Source organism: Anguilla rostrata, chromosome 11 (assembly GCF_018555375.3).
Source record: "Anguilla rostrata isolate EN2019 chromosome 11, ASM1855537v3, whole genome shotgun sequence".
Taxonomy (NCBI): domain Eukaryota; kingdom Metazoa; phylum Chordata; class Actinopteri; order Anguilliformes; family Anguillidae; genus Anguilla; species Anguilla rostrata.
In genome coordinates, this window is record NC_057943.1 from 2,941,637 (window position 1) to 2,962,416 (window position 20,780).

The window sequence follows — 20,780 nt, forward strand, 5'->3', positions numbered from 1 at the left end:
ACTCACAGTGCACTGCTTTTACAGGACAGCGTGTGTGGGTATGTGTGTGTGTGTGTGTGTGCGCGCGCGTGTGTGTGTGTGCTGTCATAGTGGGCTGTCATGGTGGGCTGTCATAGTGGGCTGTCATGGTGTGCTGTCATAGTGGGCTGTCATAGTGTGCTGTCATAGTGGGCTGTCATGGTGTGCTGTCATAGTGGGCTGTCATAGTGGGCTGTCATAGTGGGAGTCATGGTGGGCTGTCATAGTGTGCTGTCATAGTGGGCTGTCATGGTGGGCTGTCATGGTGGGCTGTCTTCATTTAGGATGCTCCGCCACAAGGCTGCGCTCCACGGAAGGGCCCTCGTCTGATCCCGGCTGTAACCTGATTAATATATCACTGGCACCCCCTTGTCTGTTCGCACGTTCAGATATTCAGTGTCCCTCTGCAGGGTCGTCTCCTTGAGACGGCATCTTATGCCAGTGCAGCGCTTCTGCACACTGCCACTTTTGTCCTTAGAAATACGTGCAGCCAGCTGATTGGCCGATTGCTTCCCCCCCCCCCCCCCCGTTCTCCCATTGGTCAGCTGAGCAGCCTCAGACGACAGTATAGCTTGTGTGGCTGACACAGGCAGACCCTGCCGGCGCGATGGGCTACATCACACCGGGGCGGCCATGTTGGACCCCTACCTCGACGCTCACACGGGGCGGCCATATTAGACCCCTATCACATGGGTCACAGGGGGCGGCCATGTAGGAACTCTACCTCAAGGCTCACGCAGGGCAGCCGCAGTCTAGATTCATAGACACGCCTGCGCTTTCCGAACAAGCAGCTCATTCCAGCGCTGCGCCTCGATTAGATCTTCAACTCCATTAACCTTACAGCTAAATCAATACGTGGTACAAAAAATATGAGAGAAATTATCTCACAATTGTATTTGTATTCTGATAAATATATAGTAGAAATATACATTTTGCAACATTTGAAATTTTTACCACAAATCCCATAAATATCCATGCAGTAATGGGACGTTTATGGGTCCTTTGCTGACTGCCAAAGGGCAGAAGTTTCTCACATTCTCTCTTTCTTCCTCTCTCTCTCTCTCTCTCTCTCTCTCTCTATCAAGCTCTCTCTCTCAGTTCCTCACATGATGTATTGTCACCTGTTATGACAATCAATCAGACAATGAATCAAAATGTTACAGTACAAAAAAACGTATGATTAAATTCAGGCATCACATGGTGCAGAACAGAGTTCCACAGGGAATACAGACCTCCCCCCCCCCCCAGGGGGGACCAATGGCCTGATGCTACACATGCAGAAGAAGATTTTGACCCCCCCCCCCCAAAAAAAAAAGAAATCCTGTGCGCTGGAATTCCCCAGGATTTATGACCCCTTCCTCCTCCGGCTTCAGAATATGCTCTGTCTCCGGCTCTTTCCCCGAGCTGCATGAATAAAATAAAGCAAAGCAATAAAATAAAACAAATCAGTGCTTATGCTTCCTTTCTGTACACTGCGGCAGTATAACATGCTCAGAGACGCTGGACAGAGTGTGTGTGCGTGTGTGTGTGTGTGAGTGTGTGTGTGTGTGAGTGCGTGTGTGTGTGTGAGTGCGTGTGTGTGCGTTGTGTGTGTGTGTGCTGTGTGTGTGTGTGTGTGTGTGTGTGCGTGCTTGTGCGTGCGTGTGTGAGTCGTGTGTGTGTGTGTGTGTGCGTGCGTGTGTGTGTGTGTGTGTGGTGTGTGTGTGGTGTGTGTGTGTGTGTGTGTGTGTTGGTGTGTGTGTGTGTGTGTGTGTTGTGTGTGTGTGTGTGTGTGTATGTTAAAGGGCGGGGGTGTGTATGTTAAGGGGGGGTGTGGTGTGTTAAGGGGGTGGGTGTATGTTAAATGGGGGCTCACCAGACTGCTGAAAACCTGTACCCCGAAAACCCCGAAAACCCGGGTCCTTCTGTAACTGCACCTCTGGGAGAGAGACTACTGCAGAGTCTGGAGAGAGAGAGGGAGAGAGAGAGGGGAGAGAGGGGAGAGGGGGGAGAGAGAGGGGGGAGGGGAGAGGGGAGAGAGAGACAGAGAGGGGAGAGAGACGGGAGAGACAGAGAGGGGAGAGAGGAGGGAGAGGAGAGGAGGGAGAGAGAGGAGAGAGAGGGGGAGAGAAGAGGGGGAGAGAGAGGAGGGAAGGAGAGGAGGGAGAGAGAGGGGGAAGAGGAGGAGGTGAGAAGAGAGAGGAGGAGAGGAGGAGAGGAGGAGAGAGGAGAGGAAGAGAGAGGGGGAGGGAGAGGGAGAGAGGATAAACAGGAGGTTCACTAATAAAAATAACAATAACTAAAACCAAGGGAAATGTATCTATCTAGTCTCAAATGAGCATGTTGAAATCTTGACAAACAATAATTTCTTATGTAATCTGCAATGTTTTCTTTGCCATAAAAATGATCACAAATAACTTTCTATGAGGGGTTTTGACAGCTAAATAATATTTTCCTATAAAGCTTTTCAAATAAAATAATAATATTACTACTACTACTACTACTAATAATAATAATAATAATAGGTTTAGGGGTGTGGTCTTGCTGTCTGTCATGGTTTAGGGGTGTGGTCTTACTGTCTGTCAGGGTTTAGGGGCGTGGTCCGGGCAGAGTTTAGGGGCGGGGTCTTACTGTCTGTCAGGGTTTAGGGCGGTGGTCTTACTGTCTGTCATGGTTTAGGGGCGGGATCTTACTGTCGCAGGTTTAGGGGCGGGATCTTACTGTCTGTCATGGTTTAGGGGCGGGGTCTTACTGTCTGTCATGGTTTAGGGGCGGGATCTTACTGTCGGGCAGGGTTTAGGAGCCGGGATCTTACTGTCTGTCATGGTTTAGGGGCATGGTCCTGGCAGGGTTTAGGGGCGGGATCTTACTGTCGGGCAGGGTTTAGGGGCGGGGTCTTACTGTCGGGCAGGGTTTAGGGGCGGGGTCTTACTGTCGGGCAGGGTTTAGGGGCGGGGTCTTACTGTCGGGCAGAGTTTAGGGGCGGGGTCTTACTGTCTGTCAGGGTTTAGGGCCGGAGTCCTGGCAGGGTTTAGGGGTGTGGTCTTACTGTTTGTCATGGTTTAGGGGCGGGGTCTTACTGTCTGTCATGGTTTAGGGGTGTGGTCTTACTGTCTGTCATGGTTTAGGGGCGGGGTCTTACTGTCAGGCAGGGTGTGTACACGCTCCCCTAGGCTGTGGAAGAAGGGGTGTCTGAGAGAAGCTTCAGCAGAGACCCTCAGTTTGGCATCATACTGTGAGAGGGACACACACACACCACACAGAGATAAAAGATCAGAAGGGAGGACATTTCACCTGTAGAAACACAATCAAGACTGTGCGTATATGTGTAGGTGTGTGTGTGTGCTTGTGTGTGTATATGTGTTGTGAGTTTAGTGTCAGAGAGCTGCTTCAGAGAGAGAGAGACATGCATTAGGATAATCACGGATTCAATAGCTAGAAAACCAGCCATGTTTCTAGAATAATCTTTTATAATTCTACATTAAACATATTTAGGAAAACATAACTGGCTGCTTTGGTCAGCATGCTGACAAAGCTTGGGGTCATGGGGAAGGGAGGCTAGTCAAAGAGCCTGATTAAACACAGACCCTAAACTTCAGAGGCAGCACATCTGAAGCTGAACTCTGAAGCTGTGGTCTGAACTCTGAAGCTGTGGTCTGAACTCTGAAGCTCAAGTCTGAACTCTGAAGCTGTGGTCTGAACTCTGAAGCTGTGGTCTGAACTCTGAAGCTGAAGCTGAACTCTGAAGCTGAAGTCTGAACTCTGAAGCTGTGGTCAGAACTCTGAAGCTGAAGCTGAACTCTGAAGCTGAAGTCTGAACTCTGAAGCTGTGGTCTGAACTCTGAAGCTGAAGTCTGAACTCTGAAGCTGAAGTCTGAACTCTGAAGCTGAGGTCTGAACTCTGAAGCTGAGGTCTGAACTCTGAAGCTGTGGTGTGAGTCGTTCCATTAGCGCTGCTAGCATGTGTCCGGCAAAGAGCCCATTTCACGCTGCCAGTTTCTTCGCTAGCAAAATAATCTGAGATTATTCCTCCCATTTTATTTTTGAGAAATTGCTTCCTTCTAAAAAAACATCCCCTCGGTCGTCAAGGGAACAGTGGGAGGAAAAAAAATAAAGAATGCAACACTGATATATCCTGAGGCATTTTTTTCATGAAAAGAAAAAATTCACATTTTCACTTAATTGCTGCAGTTGCAAAAAAAAAGTTTCCCAATTAAATTCCTCAGATCAGCGGCCAGAGGGACCCCGATTTGAGTACAAAGCCCAGCCTTTGATGAGGGCGTGGGGGCGGGGCTCCGTCAAACCCAAGGCCTCCTCTCCCGCTCGTTAAGCTAATTGGGGAGATGCTGCTGCAGGTGGGCGGACTGTGGCAGGATATGACGTTAAAGGGAGGAGAGGAGGAGAGGAGAGGAGAGGAAGGGAGGGGAGGAAAGGAGATGAAAGGGGGAGAGGAGGAGAGGTGAGGGAGGAAAGGAGGGAGAGGAGAAGGAGAGGAGGGGAGGAGGAGAGAGGGGAGAAAGGAGAGAAAGGGGAGGAGGAGGAAGGAGAGGAGAGGAGGGGAGGGAGGGGAGAGGAGAGGAGGGGAGGAAAGGAGATGAAAGGGGGAGAGAACAGGAGGGGAGGAGAGGAGAGGAGGGGAGGGGAGAGGAGGAAACAGGAGAGGAGAGAAGGGGAGGAGAGGAGGATAGATGAAAGGGGAGGGGATGACAGGAGAGGACAGGAGGGGAGAGGAAAGGAGAGGAGGAGGGGAGGAGGAGAAAAGGGGAGGGAGAGAAGAGAGAGGACAGGAGGGAGAGGAGGAGAGGAGAGGAGGAGAGAAGAGGAGAAAGAAGGGGGGGGAGAAGGAGAGAGACAGGAGGGAGACAGGAGGGAGTGAGGAGAGGAGATGAAAGAGGCAGAGAGGAGAGGAGAGGAATGGATAGGAAGAGAGAGGAGAGGAGAAGAGGAGAGGAGAGGAGCTCTCATTGTGTTGTTTCTCTAGCCTCAGGAGCTGTCCAGATGTGACTCGGAAAATAAAGTTTTCCTGCACTCCCCATGGTGGAAAAAACCCAAACAAATATGCAAAAAGAGAGAAAAAATGTTTTTCATGCACATTGCCTGGATGCTGCTGTGTGTGACAGCTGATCATTTTCATTACTTTCTCTCTGTTTGCACTACAGCTCTCAGAGCTTACAAAATGCCTCAGGGATTCACAGAACTCCTGAAGAACTTCAATAAAAACAAGAAAAGAAAGCGTGGTGCTGGTCACATGCACTGAAATCATGACAATAAACACAGTTGGTGTTCTTACCAGCAGCAGTTCGGAGAGGAGGTCTATGCCCTCTGTGTCCAACCTGGAAAAGAATAAAAACAGCAGCTCTTTCGCTTCTCATACGAAGACGTAGTGAATCACTGCTGAAAGACAGTAACCTGGGAGCGAGACACAACACTGTCCTGTGTAATCTGAGAAACAGCAGTCATGTGCAGCCCACGGCTAATCCATACTGCAGCTTCCACTGGGGGGCTTGCATTCACTGTTATTTTTTATTTTGATTTCAGGAAATTGTAGTGTTTTGTTTACAGCTGGATATATACCGAAGCAATTCAGGTTAAGTATCTTGTTCAACGGTGTCGGCGTGTGTGTGTGCGTGTGTGTGTGCGTGCCTGCTTGTGTATGAGTGTGAACGGGCATGTGTGTGTTTGTGTGCATCTGGGTGTGTGCGCATGTGTGTGTGTCTGTGTTGAGGGGAAGGGGGGGTTGGTCCAGCGCAGAAAATTCCACACATCAAAATGATGAAAGCTGTACTCACAGGACTCTGATTGTTCGTACTGTCAGGTCAACTGCACACACCCATTACATTACAGGCATTTAGCAGACGCTCTTATCCAGAGCGACTTACACAACTTTTTACATAGCACTTTACATTGTATCCATTTATACAGCTGGATATATACTGAAGCAATGCAGGTTAAGTACCTTGCTCAAGGGTACAACGGCAGTGTCCTTACCCGGGAATCGAACCTGCGACCTTTTGGTTACAAGCGCAGTTCCTTACCCAGCTGGCAACCCCCCCCTCGGGAGACAACCAAACTATCGTGCGCAAATGAAAGACGTCACATTAATTCCCTCATGCTCAATGTTCCATTTTTAATACTGAATCACAGAAATCGTATCATTAAGAATGATCCTGACTCTTATCCCCTTTCAGCCTGTCTGTGAGGTTTGTGAGGGGCTGAGTACCTGGGTGCGTGGTTCAGCAGGGGCTGGGCTCTGTATTGGGGGAAACGGTATGAATGAAACTCCTGATTGGCTGAGATCCCTGGCCAGGACTCCTCCGTGGGGGTGCCTGAAAAAAAAAAGGGGGGGGGCGAGGGGGTGGGCGGGGGAGAGAATGGATGAGTATACAATCTGGAGGGAAACAGCAGCAATAAAAATGCACTCAGTCGAGAGGAAAACAAATAAAAGACAAAAAAAACGGAGAGACGGAGTGTTCCAACAAATGTAGACTTATGAAGGGAGGGGAAAGCTCCCTGGGCCTCCACCGCTTCTGTGAGGGGGAGACTTCATAAAAAATGAAAGAGCCGTCGTCCGTGGCGATGGCCTTCCACCAGGCCGGCCAATCAGAAGCATGCATTCCAGCCAGGCTGCAGGAAGGAGCGGCGGCGTCCGTGTTAAACAGCTTTATCAGCGATGGCCGTTTAAATGTGGCTTTGCATATTCACTGAGCTTAGAGAGAACGACAGAACCACGCAGACCCGCGACAGACCCAAAAGACAAAAGCAGCCAGAACAATACCCGCAGAATCAAAGCCTGCAATCTTCTTTGCCTTGTTTGTCCTTTTGGAAATTGGAAAACACTATAAAATCCCTCTCTCGAAATTCCCCATCTTCTTAAATCCCCTGGAAAGCACCAAGCACATATGAATCAGCTGCATTAAGGCTGATCTGTTGTTTGTCTGCTAGCCTGAATTGACATTACATTACATTACAGGCATTTGGCAGACGCTCTTATCCAGAGCGACGTACAACAAAGTGTATAACCATAACCAGGAACAAGTATGACGAAACCCCTAGAGAGAAGTACCGGTCCAAGTGCAGGGAACAACCGCATAGTTCAACTTGGACCCTGATGGTTAAACTGATTAACACTAACAACGAGAACGGCAACAATGCAATCTATGGAAAAATAAAAATAAATAAAAATACAAGTAGTCGTTAAGACAGTTGATGCGCCTAAGTCACCTATGAAACAGCTGCCTAGTTACAACCCTAAGTTTAGTCATTTACAGGGGGGAAGGGAGGGATGGGGAGAGGTGCAGCCTGAAGAGGTGGGTCTTCAGTCAGACATAAGATAATGATCAAGATGTGTAAACATGGCACTTCTTAATTTCAGCCCAAAAATAACAGTTGTGCTCAGATGCTAGAGATGGGAAAACTGAGGTGCTAATGAGCCAGTAGGGGGCGCTCTCCCTCTCTGGAGATAACAGTGGTCCAGTACCCCAGGTACGATGATGGATTCGGGTGAGTCATTCAGCTGACATCCTGACTCACCGTTGTCGATACAGATCCCACGCCACTTTTCAAAAGGGTAGTGGGTTTAACTGCAGTCAAAGTGCCTGGCCAGATTTAAACACAAAAACTGGCTCTCTAATCCACCTAATCACCGACCAGCCCCTGCATCTGACTGGTCCCATAATCCCTTGCTTTCCCAACCCATATTGATTTCCCCGGTCATCAGTAGAAAAAGAAAACTGAGAAGTGAGTTCTCAGGTGAGCCACCAGACTAGCCCTTTGAAGAGTAGGTTTTTCTTGTTTTTTCTTTGGGAATTTTTGGAATGTGCTCTAGAACTCCACTGCCTACAGTCGTCAGTAGTGATTGTGATGACATCAGCGTTAGAATGTTCAGTAAAGAACATTCTAATCACACATCGGGTGGGTGATCTCACGCCTTAAAGGGTGAAAGGGTTTAGTAATGGTTGAAAAGTACAGTACAGTGTGCTGGCGTGCGGGTTTGCACGGGACATGACAGAGACAGGAAAGGTTTGTGTGTCCTCCTCACAGTGGATTTGTGGCGAGGTAGGTGGTTGAGTGGGAGGGCATCGATAGTTCGGCGACACTTGGCTGGGGTGAGAGAAACAGGAGGGATAAGGGGGGGCAGGCGGGCAGGGGGGGGTTGGCTGTTTTGATAAAGGACATTGATTAACACCTGTCCGCTCTGTCTCACTTCCTGTCCTGGACCTCTCCTCGCACCCCAGGTGACTTATTGACGGGCGAAACGTCCGCCAGGGTCATTCCCCACCTCCCCGAGAGCTCGGTCCGATGGAGCTGTTAAACTTAAACTGGGATCTTTCGCAGGACACCGTGGTTGTAGTTTCCGTACTGTGTTGAAATACGGGCTGGGTTTCGCAACGCGGCCAACCGAAAAAAAAAAAAAAGTAAATAAAACTCCACAAATGTCTCCATTTGTGTAATATCCGGCAGCTTTAAAAAAAAAAAAAAATTTAACCTGAGGATGTCCAGATCTCCTATTACTGGTACTACTCTTGCATCATAAGGCCATTGTCCAAGCAATTCAAAATGAAACAAATTTTAGACTACATTTTCAAGCGCAATAAATATTTCAGGACTGCATTACACATTCACAGATTAAAAGAGATGATTTATTTTCTTGGCAGACACCCCCTTCCAGGGCAGTTGCTCACAGTTTTAACATATCCATTTACACAGCTGGCTGTGTACCGGAGCTATTCAAGTTAAGTATCTTGGCTCAAGGGTTCAGCAGCTTCTCTTTGCCAGGGATTCAAGCCTGCAACCTTGTGATTGCAAGGCCACTTACCCAACCTCTGCAACACCTTATTAAATAGGAAAGTGGCTGAATAAAATGTAGTTGAAGAAAAAAAATAATAAAAACTTGCAGCGATTAACACATCGTGATGGGATATGAAAGTTCGGGTGCTAGCTGAAGGGCTAATTATCGAAAGTACGCTGAGCCAAGAACAGTATGTATCGGACAGCTGGAAAACGCGGGTCTTTTATGGAAATGAGCGTCAAATAAACGACCTGGGACCTTTACAGCAGCAATTAGCCTTGGAGCCAGCCTGCTAATGATGCTCTTCTGTTCAAACCCACAGGCTCCACTCTGTTAAGGCCACTCTCACTGGCTCTGAGCGAAACAGCACCACTTCCTCAGCCAGGGGGCTGTGACCGGTCGGGGGAGGCGATGCAGGCGTTCCTCGTCCACGTCCCGCTGGCGCTTGTGACGCTCTTTTGGCGGGATCGGGCACACTTTTCGTGCCTCTTGCTGATTGGCCCGATTCTTCGAGAGCAGCAAAGCACCTCTGGAGCAAAATGGCCGCCGTGCTTCAACCAAGGTGGGCGCTGAACATTTTCGGCTGAAGAGAGCTCTACCTACCTTTACCTTTCAAGATCAACAGTGCTATTGAAAAGCAATAATAATAACAGCAATAATAATAATAATAATTACTTATTATTTGTTGAACTCATTATTATATTATGCGCTTGTGTGTGTGAGGACGTTGGCGTGTGCGGCGGGGTGTGCGGTCATACCCAGGAGCCGGACGATGAGGTGCAGCTCCTCCTTCACGGTGGACCCTGGGAACATGGCGCGTCCCGTCACCAGTTCGTAAAATATGCAGCCCACCCCCCTGAAAGCAGGACCGCAGACACCTCTCTCAGTCCACCGCGAGCAGCACAGAGGCCGTCCACACACACGAGAGACAACGTTACTCTTAAAATGCGATAAATTCAGTCATATCTGCGCATTTCGTTTGTGTAGGTTACAGCTTTTAACAGAGAGAGAGCGTCACAAAAATAAGAAAACAGGGAAATAGAAAAATTTGAAAAACAACCCCCTAGAAAACCAGCTAGTGAGATTAAAGATAAAAATAAAATAAAAACTCCCCATCGCTGTAAAGGAACCCTGGGAAGACAATGAAAAACCCACTCTACTCATGCACCATGTGAATCATTAACAATCATTCTAAATCTGGTCTGATGTTGGCAAACAATTTTTAAATTGCTTCCGGTTGGACAATATTGACCAATATCTGTAAAGAGCCCAGTGTTGCGTTCCCTTGCTTTGTGGAGTCTCTGCGTTTCTGTATCAATCCTGCAGGTGGCGCTGATCGAGGGCTTGATTGGCTGACGATGCACACCTGCGCCTACCTGACAGCCAAGTGGATGAAGTCTGCAGACACCTCTCAGTTGAGACTGGTTTTAGAGATTCCTTTTGACTCTGAGACCCCTTCTAAGACTACCTTTGCTTCCTTGTGTTTTACAATATGCAGCTACCACGCTTCGTTTTCTGTTTATGTTTTGCCTTGGTACTTTTCTGTTGTAGGTTGCAGGTGGCCAGGCAGTTTCTTTTATTTCTTGTATTAACACATTTTGTCAGTGTTCTGGTTTCCTGTGTTTTTTCGGTTAGGCAGATGCGCACTCGTTTGTTCGTAAAGTTTATTGGTTCGCATTCCATTTATTGTTTCCAATGTCCGTGTTCCTCCTGTGCGTGCTCATTGTGCCCTCCTGTGTCGTATGCGCCTATTAAGTCTCCCTCTCTCACTAGGCTGAGATCCTTTGTTCTGTACCCTTTGTCTGTCTGTTACCTGTGAGTTTTTGTACCTGCCTCTTCCCTGTTCCCAGTTTGCATTTGTTTTGTGATTTGGGTTGTGTGTTTTCTAGTCGCCTCAGCGACCTCTGTTTCCGTTTAGCTTAAAGTCTTGTTCCCCATTTTGACTTTTGGCTTTACCTGCGACTTGGTCCATCGCACACATTTTGATAGTTGCTATACTTCTAGAGAGTAGAAGTCTGCCAGAAACCACTCATTCTTTGCCTGTAGCGGTAGACTCATTTCTTTTAAATAAGGAGCGGCCTAGCTCTGGCCTGCTTTCTGCCTGAACCATCCTGTTAACCTACACATGGTAATGTGTTCTGTGTGTGTTTTTTTTAGTGTTTCCTTGTTTGGTTTGGCACTTGATGTGTTACTGTCCATCGTAGTCCCCGGGTATTTGAACTCAGGCTGTCTTTTGGGACGTAACAGCCAGTACTGAAGCACAACACAGGCTGGACTTTAAACTCCGACCTGGAGCCGTTTCCAGCAACGTTCGCCTAATTCAGTTCATCCCAAACCCCTGAGAACGCCTGAACAGAACGGATAAAACATCACCGCTACTTTGAGAGATCATTCCCCGTTAATGCGGGTGTCTCCCACAGTCACATTTCCTAAAAAAACTGCTTTTCAGACTCCTGCTGAAAGAGCTGTCTGTCAGACAGACAGACAGACAGGACGGCGGTGTTGTATTTAACCCGAACCACGCCTGCATAATGCGTAACCGCAGATGAAATGCAGGCGCACGAACGCATCCGGTCCTCCTCGTCAACGATTGACCAGGAGAAGACCTCCGTCTCACGTTCGGAGAGGAACTCCGTCCATTTCCTCGTTTTTTTTTATTGCGGCCGCGGTTCAATATATTCCAAAAGAAAGTAAATAAAAAGCTCGGCGTGGTTTATGTTTGGTGAAAGTCATTATCTGCCTTCTGTGCAGAGGAAACGGCAAGACCTCATCCGTAGGCCAGAACAGGGCAAAATATGTGCAAAGCTCTCCATTTTGGCTCAATGGTTTTTATAATTCTTTTGCTTCTCTGTAGCAGTAAGTGAAGTAAAATTGCTGACTTTTTAAGCACAATGAGAACTTTCAAACATATATAAAAAGAGAATTTTTATATATTATCAAAACAGCACCATGATATTGCAGAAGTGACATAGTTTAAACCCTAGAACAGTGAGTTAGAGTATTTATTCTTATTTATATTATGTCTTATATTATGCTTACAGTACTAGGAGACTGGATAGATTAATGTTCATGAATCTGAATCTGCTGAGATGCATCATGAAAAACAGTCATATTAAAATATTTATTCACTTACCAGTGCAAACATTTTATATTATACTTATAGTTACATCTACATGTTTGCTGCACATTAAGTTACATATGTCTGTGTTGTTTTGTTAAACTGACTAAAAAATGGGTTCTCAATTCAACTGGCCATGTATTACAAGTAACATTTTGCTTCTGCATATTGAATGGGATCACAAAACTATACTTACTACCACATTAAAATAAAGGAATAGAACTTCAAAAAGCTTACTGATCTTACTTTAGATGAGCAATTGTGCACTTAATATCACTTTTCTTTTGGGGGGGGGGCAGAGGGTGCACTCTCAGGAATAAAGGTAGACTGGAGGTGCATTTTTGTTCTTTAGGGAACACATTTCCCACATGTTCACTGAAAGCACGATAATGATGTTGTATTTGGGTGCTAAGAAAAGAAATGTACAAATGAATTACATATTGCTGGCTTGGGGTACAATTCCAGTGACGCGTGTCTGTACCGTGTATTTCAGACACTTTTTTGTACCTTTGTTCCTGGGGACTGGCTGGCATTGCTGTGGTCATTAGACAGGATTCTGGATCATAAATAAGTCTGTGATTTTTCTCTCTGTATTTCCTGATGTGACATTTTTTGGATGGAATAGTTTTCAGAGTGCACCTGTTCGTTCTCTAACAGGACAAGACTCACCACATGTCGAGGGGTGTGGAGTACTCGGTGGCCCCCAGGAGCACGTCGGGCGGGCGGTACCACAACGTTACCACCTCGTTGGAGTACGTCTTCGTGGGGACGGACTTGGCCCGGGCGAGCCCTGTGGGGAGCAGCAGAGGGGACAGATCAGAGGGGATGCTCAGCTGAGCTTCACGAAAGCCCGATGGTGATTTTTACAGTCATTTACCTGGCTCGGTGATCGCAAAACAGTCGAAAAACCAAATATGTGATTTGTGACACAGGTGCAGACCTTTTTTTGTGCATATCCCAGGTGTCTGAGATGATGAATGCTGGCTGTTAGTAAATTTTATGCGCAATCCTGTTCATGTGATTAGCAAAAGGAAACAGCCATGAACAGGTACAGATAAGAAAGAAAATGAACTTACACACAGTTTACGATCAAAGGTGATCGCGCGCACGTTTTCGTGAATGAGGCCCATTGTCCACACGCAGCAAACTGAGAGCGCTAAGCAGCGAGCGGATGCTATATTTTTTTATATGAGTCACCCTGGTTCCGGCGCCTGCAGGGAGGCGGTGTGGGTCGGAAGCGTGCGCACTTTCCGGGTGTTTCTCACCGAAGTCGGCCAGCTTCAGTTCGCCCCTGTCGTTAATGAGCAGGTTCTGGGGCTTGAGGTCGCGGTGCAGAATCTTCCTCTTGTGACAGTAAGACAGGCCTCTGAGCAGCTGGAACATGAAGATCTGCAGAGAGAGAGAGAGACAGGGAGAGAGAGAGAAGGGGGACAGAGAGAGAGAGGAAGGGAGAGAAAAAGGAAAGAAAAAGAAAGAGGGGGCCAGAGGGACAGGGAAATGAGAAACTAGTCCTCCACCAGCACATTTGCGACTTTCGCTCCCAGGAAGCCTAGCCTTAAATGACACGCACATTAGTATCAGTAATTTGCTTTATCGGACTCCCTGGTCAGGAGGCACGCAGACCGCTCTTCCACAAAGCGGGGAATTCAGTGTTTCAGGACGAGCAGTTCGAGCTCGAGGGCACATCGGCACTGACCTCATGTGGGGTCCGATTTTGTGCCCTCGAATGAACCCAGTTCCACTGAACTTTCTCTGCAAACCGCCCAGTTTGGCACAGTCAGGGAACAGAGTTTAAAGGTTAAGGAACAGGATTTAAAGGTTAGGGAATGGAGTTTAAAGGTTAAAGAACGAGGTTTGAAGGTTAAGGAACAGGGTTTAAAGGTTAGGGAATGGAGTTTAAAAGTTAAGGAATGGGGTTTGAAGGTTAAGGAACAGGGTTTGAAGGTTAAGGAACAGGATTTAAAGGTTAGGGAATGGAGTTTAAAGGTTAAGGAACGAGGTTTGAAGGTTAAGGAACAGGGTTTGAAGGTTAAGGAACAGGATTTAAAGGTTAGGGAATGGAGTTTAAAGGTTAAAGAACGAGGTTTGAAGGTTAAGGAACAGGGTTTGAAGGTTAAGGAACAGGGTTTGAAGGTTAAGGAACGGGGATTGTTCAGTAAACAGCTGCTCAGTAAAGGTACTTAACCTGGATTGTTTCAGTAAATATCTATCTGTATAAGTGGATTGTAAGTAAAAATAGCTGTGAAAGTTTCTGTGGATGACAATGTCAGCTAAATGCATTCCACTTACTGAAGTAAAGCTGAAATAAGCCACAAGATTGATTTATTTGTGAAATCTTTCAGGAAAAAAAAAAGATTTTTCTTGTTCAACTGGCCTATTTAAACTGAGGAGCAGGAAAAGCATTCAGATTTACAATAAAATTGCTTTACACAAGTGCTAGTATAAGCAGAAAAAATATAACAAAATCTTGGTCCCTATTTTAGACATAATAGTTTTCCCACCACCCGAGTGTTTATTTCTATAGACAGAAATATTTGACGTATCTGATAACTGATAGGCGCTGTATCTGAATGGTCTTTTATCAGCACCTGAGAGAGACAGAGAGAGTGACAATGCCTCTGTCTTAGAACATTCCTTCAGTTCTCTCAGAGGGAAAATTGGCAGTAACCATGGAGACCACCGCCTCCATCACGAACTAAAAAAAAAAAAAAAAAGAACGGAAGAAAAAAAGGAAAGAAGTGAAAAGTAAATCCGCGGCAAGCAGAATCTACGCTGTCGATTTTTCTGGCAGCAGTGAGATATCGTATCACTCCATCTCTCCAGATTCAGCCGCTCCTTCCCCCTCCGTCGCTTTCTGCAGTTAATCACAGCTGCTCAATACTCGCCCCAAATGTCCCTCAACAGAAATACACCCGTCCAGGTCAAGACACCGGAAGGGAAGATTTGTTGTGGCCCTTCCGCCCCTCCCCCCCACCCCCATCCCTCCCAAAAGGCTTCTGGTTTGTGTGAAAGTGTGAAATCTTTGGGTGGTCATGTGAAGATATGTAGCTTGTCACACAATGAATGTGCAAAGGATCTATATCCTTACATTTATATATATCCTTACATTAATATAGCGCTTTTCCGAATGCTCAAAGTGCTTTACAGCGATGAAGGGGAACTCACCTCACCCACCACCAATGTGTAGCACCCACCTGGGTGATGCACGGCAGCCATTTTGCGCCAGAAAGCTGACCACACATTAGCGAAGGTGGAGAGGGAGATAACATTTATTTAGCCAATTAAATCTGGGGATGATTTTGGTGGCAAGTTTGTGAGAGCCAGATCTGGGATTTGGCCAGGACACCGGGGAACCCCCTACTCTTAGCGATACGTGTCATGGGATCTTTAATGACCACAGTGAGTCAGGACCTTGGTTTAACGTCTCATCCGAAAGACGGCATCTCCTACGGCACAGTGTCCCCGTCACTGCACTGGGGCATTGGGGTTTATTTGTACCAGAGGGAAGATTTCCCCCTGCTGGCCCACCAGGAGGAGGAAGATTGCCTCCATTCAGGTGATTTCCACTGCTTGAATGCAGTTGTAGGTGCAGGATCAGGAGCAGCTTATGTGTGCTGTCCTGGGTGTGGTGAAGATCGGCACGGGGGAGATGATTGTTGAGATCAAACTTGTGGTATCGATTTAAAACATTAAAACTGCTGACAGGGCAGCAGGCGCGGTCGAAATGTCTGTCTTTGCGGCTGTTCAGTGGGAGATTGGATGAGGGCGGGTGATTTTCAGGGATCTAAACTCGGTGGATGAAGGCTGCAGGGCTGCAGTCAGGAGTTCTCGCCACAGTCTGCAGGCGAAAGTTAGAAATGCTGCATCACGCAGTAAACTGCACTCCGACGTGCTGTATCCCATAGTCTGTAGACCGCACCACACAGCAGACTGCACCAATCAGAAGTGCTGTACCAGTCTGTAGACCGCACCACACACCAGACTGCACCAATCAGTGCTGTACCACTGTAGACTGAACCAACAGCAGCTGACCAATCAGTGCTGTACCAACACAGCAGACTGCACCAATCAGAAGTGCTGTACCAGTCTGTAGACTGTACCACACAGCAGACTGCACCAATCAGAAGTGCTGTACCAGTCTGCAGACTGCACCACACAGCAGACTGCACCAATCAGAAGTGCTGTACCAGTCTGCAGACTGCACCACACAGCAGACTGCACCAAGCTTACCAACACAGCAGACTGCACCAATCAGAAGTGCTGTACCAACACAGCAGACTGCACCAATCAGAAGTGCTGTACCAGTCTGCAGACTGCACCACACAGCAGACTGCACTGAGGTAAGGTGCCTCACCTGTAGGTTATGCTGGCGGTTGCTTACCTTGGCGTTGTGCATGCTCATGAGGCTTCCGCAGTTATCCAGGTACTGTTTGAGGTCGCTGTCCTGCGGGGGAGGAGACACACGCCCGTCACAGGCCCGTAGGCTTAGCAGCAGTGCTATCAAACCCGAGGTAATAGAGAAAAATATCCAGGTACCATGAGCTTATTTTACATTAATGGTGCCAGACGGGGGGAAAACAGACGAGGTTCCAATGGGGAGGTGACAGATCCCATCTCAATTTAATGAACTATAAATCTCGATTAAATATCTGGGAGGTGACAAATCCCATCCTTTTTCTTTCCTGCAGCTGATGGGCCATCAACCTCCCCCCCCGCCCCCGCCCCCACCCCCAACTCCCCCCATAAAACAGTGTCTCACCAGGTATTCGAAGACGAGCGTGAGGGATTGGTCCGTGTGGATGATGTCATGTAAGATGACGATGTTGGCGTGCTTCAGGTTCTTCAGCAGCGACACTGGGGAGACGAGAGAGAGAGAGAGAGAGAGAGGACAGCGAGCGCACGTGTGTCGATCTGAGTCATTACATCACATCACATTTATTTAGCAGATGCTTTTGTCCAAAGCAACGTACAAAAGTGCAAATCATGGTCATCAGGTTCCATAAGGTACAAGTCTCATCACCCGAGCTTCCCCTTCTCCTACAGTCTACCTCACAATCACCATGAAAGAGCTCATACAAGCTTCAGCTGATAAGGCCTGGCAAAGAGCCAACCATACACCTTCCCTAGGTTGACTTTTTTTAAAAGTAGCTAATTAACATAACATAATCTCAGCTGTTTCTGGTCACGTTGTTACATACAGTTCTGCTCTGCTTTCTGCAAACAGAACAGAACAGAATACCGTGAGCAGAGCAACGGTAATGATTCCTCTGTACACTAGGGGGCAGCATTGCTGTACCGCTGCTGACACGAGAGCGCTCCTCTTCCTGTGCGTTAACTGCACCTACAAATCAGCCGCCCGCCTTCTCCAGGTGAGCCCAGGTGATACCTGGGCCGTACCCACCGTTAAATAGCTAGCTCACACCCGCGTTACCTTCTCCAGGTGTGCGTGGGCTCTACCCGGGCTGTACCTGCCGTTAAAGAGTGAGGTCACAGCCAGCGCCCCCCCCCCTCCCCGCCCCCCCCCAGGTCCGTTACCTTCCCGAATAGCGGTACAGGGGGCTCCCTCCTCGTGCTCCAGCCTGATCTCCTTCAGAGCCACCAGGTTCTCCGTCAGCTTGCTGCGCCCCTTAAACACGGTGGCATACGTGCCCTAGGGGGGGGGGGGAGAGAGAGAGAGCGAGCGAGAGAGAGAGAGAGTGGGGGCAGAGGAGGAAAAATGCACTTTCAGTGACAGAATGAAACTAGACGGTTGGCAAAATGACCAGTCTGGATAATTGGAAAGTTTTGTTGCAGGATGAGCATAGATAAACAGAGAAGATTATTTAAAAAATAAAAAATAAAAACAATATTTCTTCCTGGAGAGGCTGCAGGAACAAGGAGATATAAAGGTTATAAGAAAACAGGAAAAAAGATAAATTGACTGCAGCCACAGAAAATGAGGTGTTTGTATGAGCGTGAGTGTGATGTGTAATTGATGAGCACAGTGGGTGTGTATGAGTGTGTGTGTGTGTGTGATGAGTGTGTGTGTGTGTGTGTGGTGGTCGTATGTGTGTGTAGTGTGTGTATGAGTGTGTGTGTGAGTGTTGTGTGTGTATGCTGAGTGTGATTGTGTGTATGGTGTGTTGTGTGTGTGTGTATATGTGTGTATGAGTATGCGTGAGTGTGTGTGCGTGTGTATGAGTATGCGTGTGTGTGTGTGTGTGTGTATATGTGTGTGTATGAGTATGTATGACTGAGTGTGTGTGTGTGTATGAGTATGTATGAGTGTGTGTGTGTGTGTGTGTGTATATGTGTGTGTATGAGTATGTATGACTGAGTGTGTGTGTGTATGAGTATGTATGAGTGTGTGTGTGTGTGTGTGTGTGAGGGAGGGGGGTGTACATGGCATATGGATAATTGGATAATTCACATTATCAGTCAGTTGTAAAATCCTGTTCCTCTCTGCAGTCTGGCCTGTGGAAGCCTCCTGTGCCACTTCCATCAGCTTTTTCATCTCCATCCGTCTGTTCTGGTTACCGGGACATGAGGAGGCACATGGTGCACTTTCACCCAATCAGAGAGCGGCCAGATCAGCCCTCACAGAGGCTGCCGGCTGCTAACAGGTCCACCAATGAGAAAGCCCAGGGGGCGGAGCTTCGCTCTGCGGTGTGTGGGGGTGACGGACTCATATTCGTCCATATGTGCACGGGAATGAATCTGAATTAAAAAGTCACAGCAAATTAAATCAGATCCCCTTGAATCTCACCCATTTAAGAACTGCGCTTTCTAAAAATGCAACCGCGCAAATGCACCCACGCGGTCTGCTGGAACACTCGCTCGCAAGCCTGCGACTGTTTCACACGCCGCAAGACGTACAGGAAGCTGACGAACAACTCACGCCCATCAGGGGGAAAGCGCGTCTCTGACAGAGGATAACTGCGGGGCTCATGGCCGGCCTCCATTTCCAGAGAAACCAAATTCAAATTTGTAAAACGAAATTAAATATATTCAAATCAAAATTTAAGTGTAAATAATTTTAATTCAATTTGCATAAATTTCAATTTGTTTAATTGTAAATTTACATAAATTTAAATTTGCCACTCAGAATTACAAACAAAGCCCGTTTTAATTAATAAAGACCTCCGATCCGAATGAAATGATCAGAATCAACTGACTCAGCGAGGACCTGAAGTCACGGCGAGCATTGAAGACAGCGGGACCGAAACGTCAGCGCGCTATCATTTCAGCATCTTAAATAACGACCGACTGATGTCAGCAGGATATTGAGCGAGGAAGATGGAGACAGGTTCCGCGGTCTCGCAGTGCATTAATTATCTGTGGGCTCTTGGCTTCAATGCAACATATAATCTGATTTAATCAAGAAGGAACACATACACTCAGGCACACTGGGGGTGGAATAGAAAACACTCATTGCATCGGCTTTAAGATGAAAGGAAAAGAAAATAAAGGGTTTTTTTTTCGACGCGCGGACTGATTGAAGAGGCTCAACATCAGCCTCCCCTTTCAGGTGTGAATTCAGCTGCTCCCATTGTCTGTGTAATTACACCCCTCACCCCACACACTGTATCAGTAGGAGCAGTGAAAACAGAGGTGAGCACTCCAGAGAGAGAGAAAGGCAAGAATGTGTCATAATGACATTTACATTAAATGGTACGCGCTCAGGGAAAAAAAATCCTTTTTAAAAACGAGCTGGACAGCAGCGCAGCGGTAAGTTTAGATAAACAACAATACAGACACAGAACATCAACTGCAGGGTGGCAATGTAGTGTAACAGACAGGTAACTAGGTTTAAAACTCCCAGGTTTAAAACTGACAGGCGAGAGGTTCGACTCCCAGGTTTAAAACTGACAGGTGAGAGGTTCGACTCCCAGGTTTAAAACTGACAGGTAAGAGGTTCGACTCCCAGGTTTAAAACTGACAGGTAAGAGGTTTGACTCCCAGGTTTAAAACTGACAGGTAAGAGGTTCGACTCCCAGGTTTAAAACTGACAGGTAAGAGGTTTGACTCCCAGGTTTAAAACTGACAGGTAAGAGGTTCGACTCCCAGGTTTAAAACTGACAGGTGAGAGGTTTGACTCTCAGATTTAAAAATGACAGGTGAGAGGTTCGACTCCCAGGTTTAAAACTGACAGGTAAGAGGTTCGACTCCCAGGTTTAAAACTGACAGGTGAGAGGTTCGTGTTCCAGGTTTAAAACTGACAGGTGAGAGGTCTGACTCCTAGGTGGGGTGCTGCCACCGGACCCTTGAGCAAAGGAACTTAACCTAAAATTGCTTGTTTGAACCATGCAGTGGTATAAATTGATTGTATATAAAACATAAGCTTTGTAAGCCACTCTGGATGGAAGTCAAGTGCCAAAATTCAGACTGTAACACACACAAAAACAAAAAAAATGTAATTGTTCAAAAATATATCATTTCACATAAGTATCCAATTAAAGGGGAAATTTGAATACAATAACTCACCTCCCCCAGTTTGCCGAGCTTAACGTAGGTCTCCTGCTTCCCGAAGCCAATATCGGACTGCAAAAAACGCAAAACTGAATTAGACCACAGAGAGAGAATGTGAGAGAAGGCAGCCCTATCGCTGATAATGTCACGCTGACAGACACATCATTTTTACCCAGAACACCATTTGCGAGTGATTAGAAGCTTTAGCTCATAAATGGAAAATTGCTCGAAAAAACCGACTCCTATCTTTTCTAACCAGCCTACAATTACCAGTGATTGTCTGGATGTGCAACAGTGTCGTTACAGTGATGGCTTTTAGAGACCCACGCTAAAACAGTGATCTCCTCAGAACGTGGAGAGAAGCCTTGTGTCTCTGTGAACAGGAAAACCTAAGAAGTCAGCAGTGGCTTTGACCGAACGCTGCCTCTG

At 47.1% G+C, this 20,780-nt stretch overlaps 1 protein-coding gene across 2 annotated transcripts in view; it reads right to left on the reverse strand.

The window, feature by feature from the left end:
- Positions 1 to 764: 764 nt before the first annotated feature.
- The window catches only part of LOC135235220 (cyclin-dependent kinase 18-like), a 45,268-nt gene continuing 25,252 nt past the window's right edge, over positions 765 to 20,780 (reverse strand). For both annotated transcript variants that reach the window (XM_064300498.1, XM_064300499.1), the window contains exons 5-16: positions 20,367 to 20,423; positions 17,439 to 17,553; positions 16,663 to 16,757; positions 16,285 to 16,347; positions 13,169 to 13,292; positions 12,573 to 12,693; positions 9,544 to 9,641; positions 6,218 to 6,323; positions 5,288 to 5,330; positions 3,140 to 3,230; positions 1,874 to 1,960; positions 765 to 1,422 (exon numbers count right to left, since the gene is read on the reverse strand). In XM_064300498.1, the coding sequence (XP_064156568.1) occupies positions 1,388 to 1,422; positions 1,874 to 1,960; positions 3,140 to 3,230; positions 5,288 to 5,330; positions 6,218 to 6,323; positions 9,544 to 9,641; positions 12,573 to 12,693; positions 13,169 to 13,292; positions 16,285 to 16,347; positions 16,663 to 16,757; positions 17,439 to 17,553; positions 20,367 to 20,423 (1,035 nt within the window). In that variant the 3' untranslated portion in view covers positions 765 to 1,387. The remainder of the gene's footprint in view (positions 1,423 to 1,873; positions 1,961 to 3,139; positions 3,231 to 5,287; positions 5,331 to 6,217; positions 6,324 to 9,543; positions 9,642 to 12,572; positions 12,694 to 13,168; positions 13,293 to 16,284; positions 16,348 to 16,662; positions 16,758 to 17,438; positions 17,554 to 20,366; positions 20,424 to 20,780) is intronic.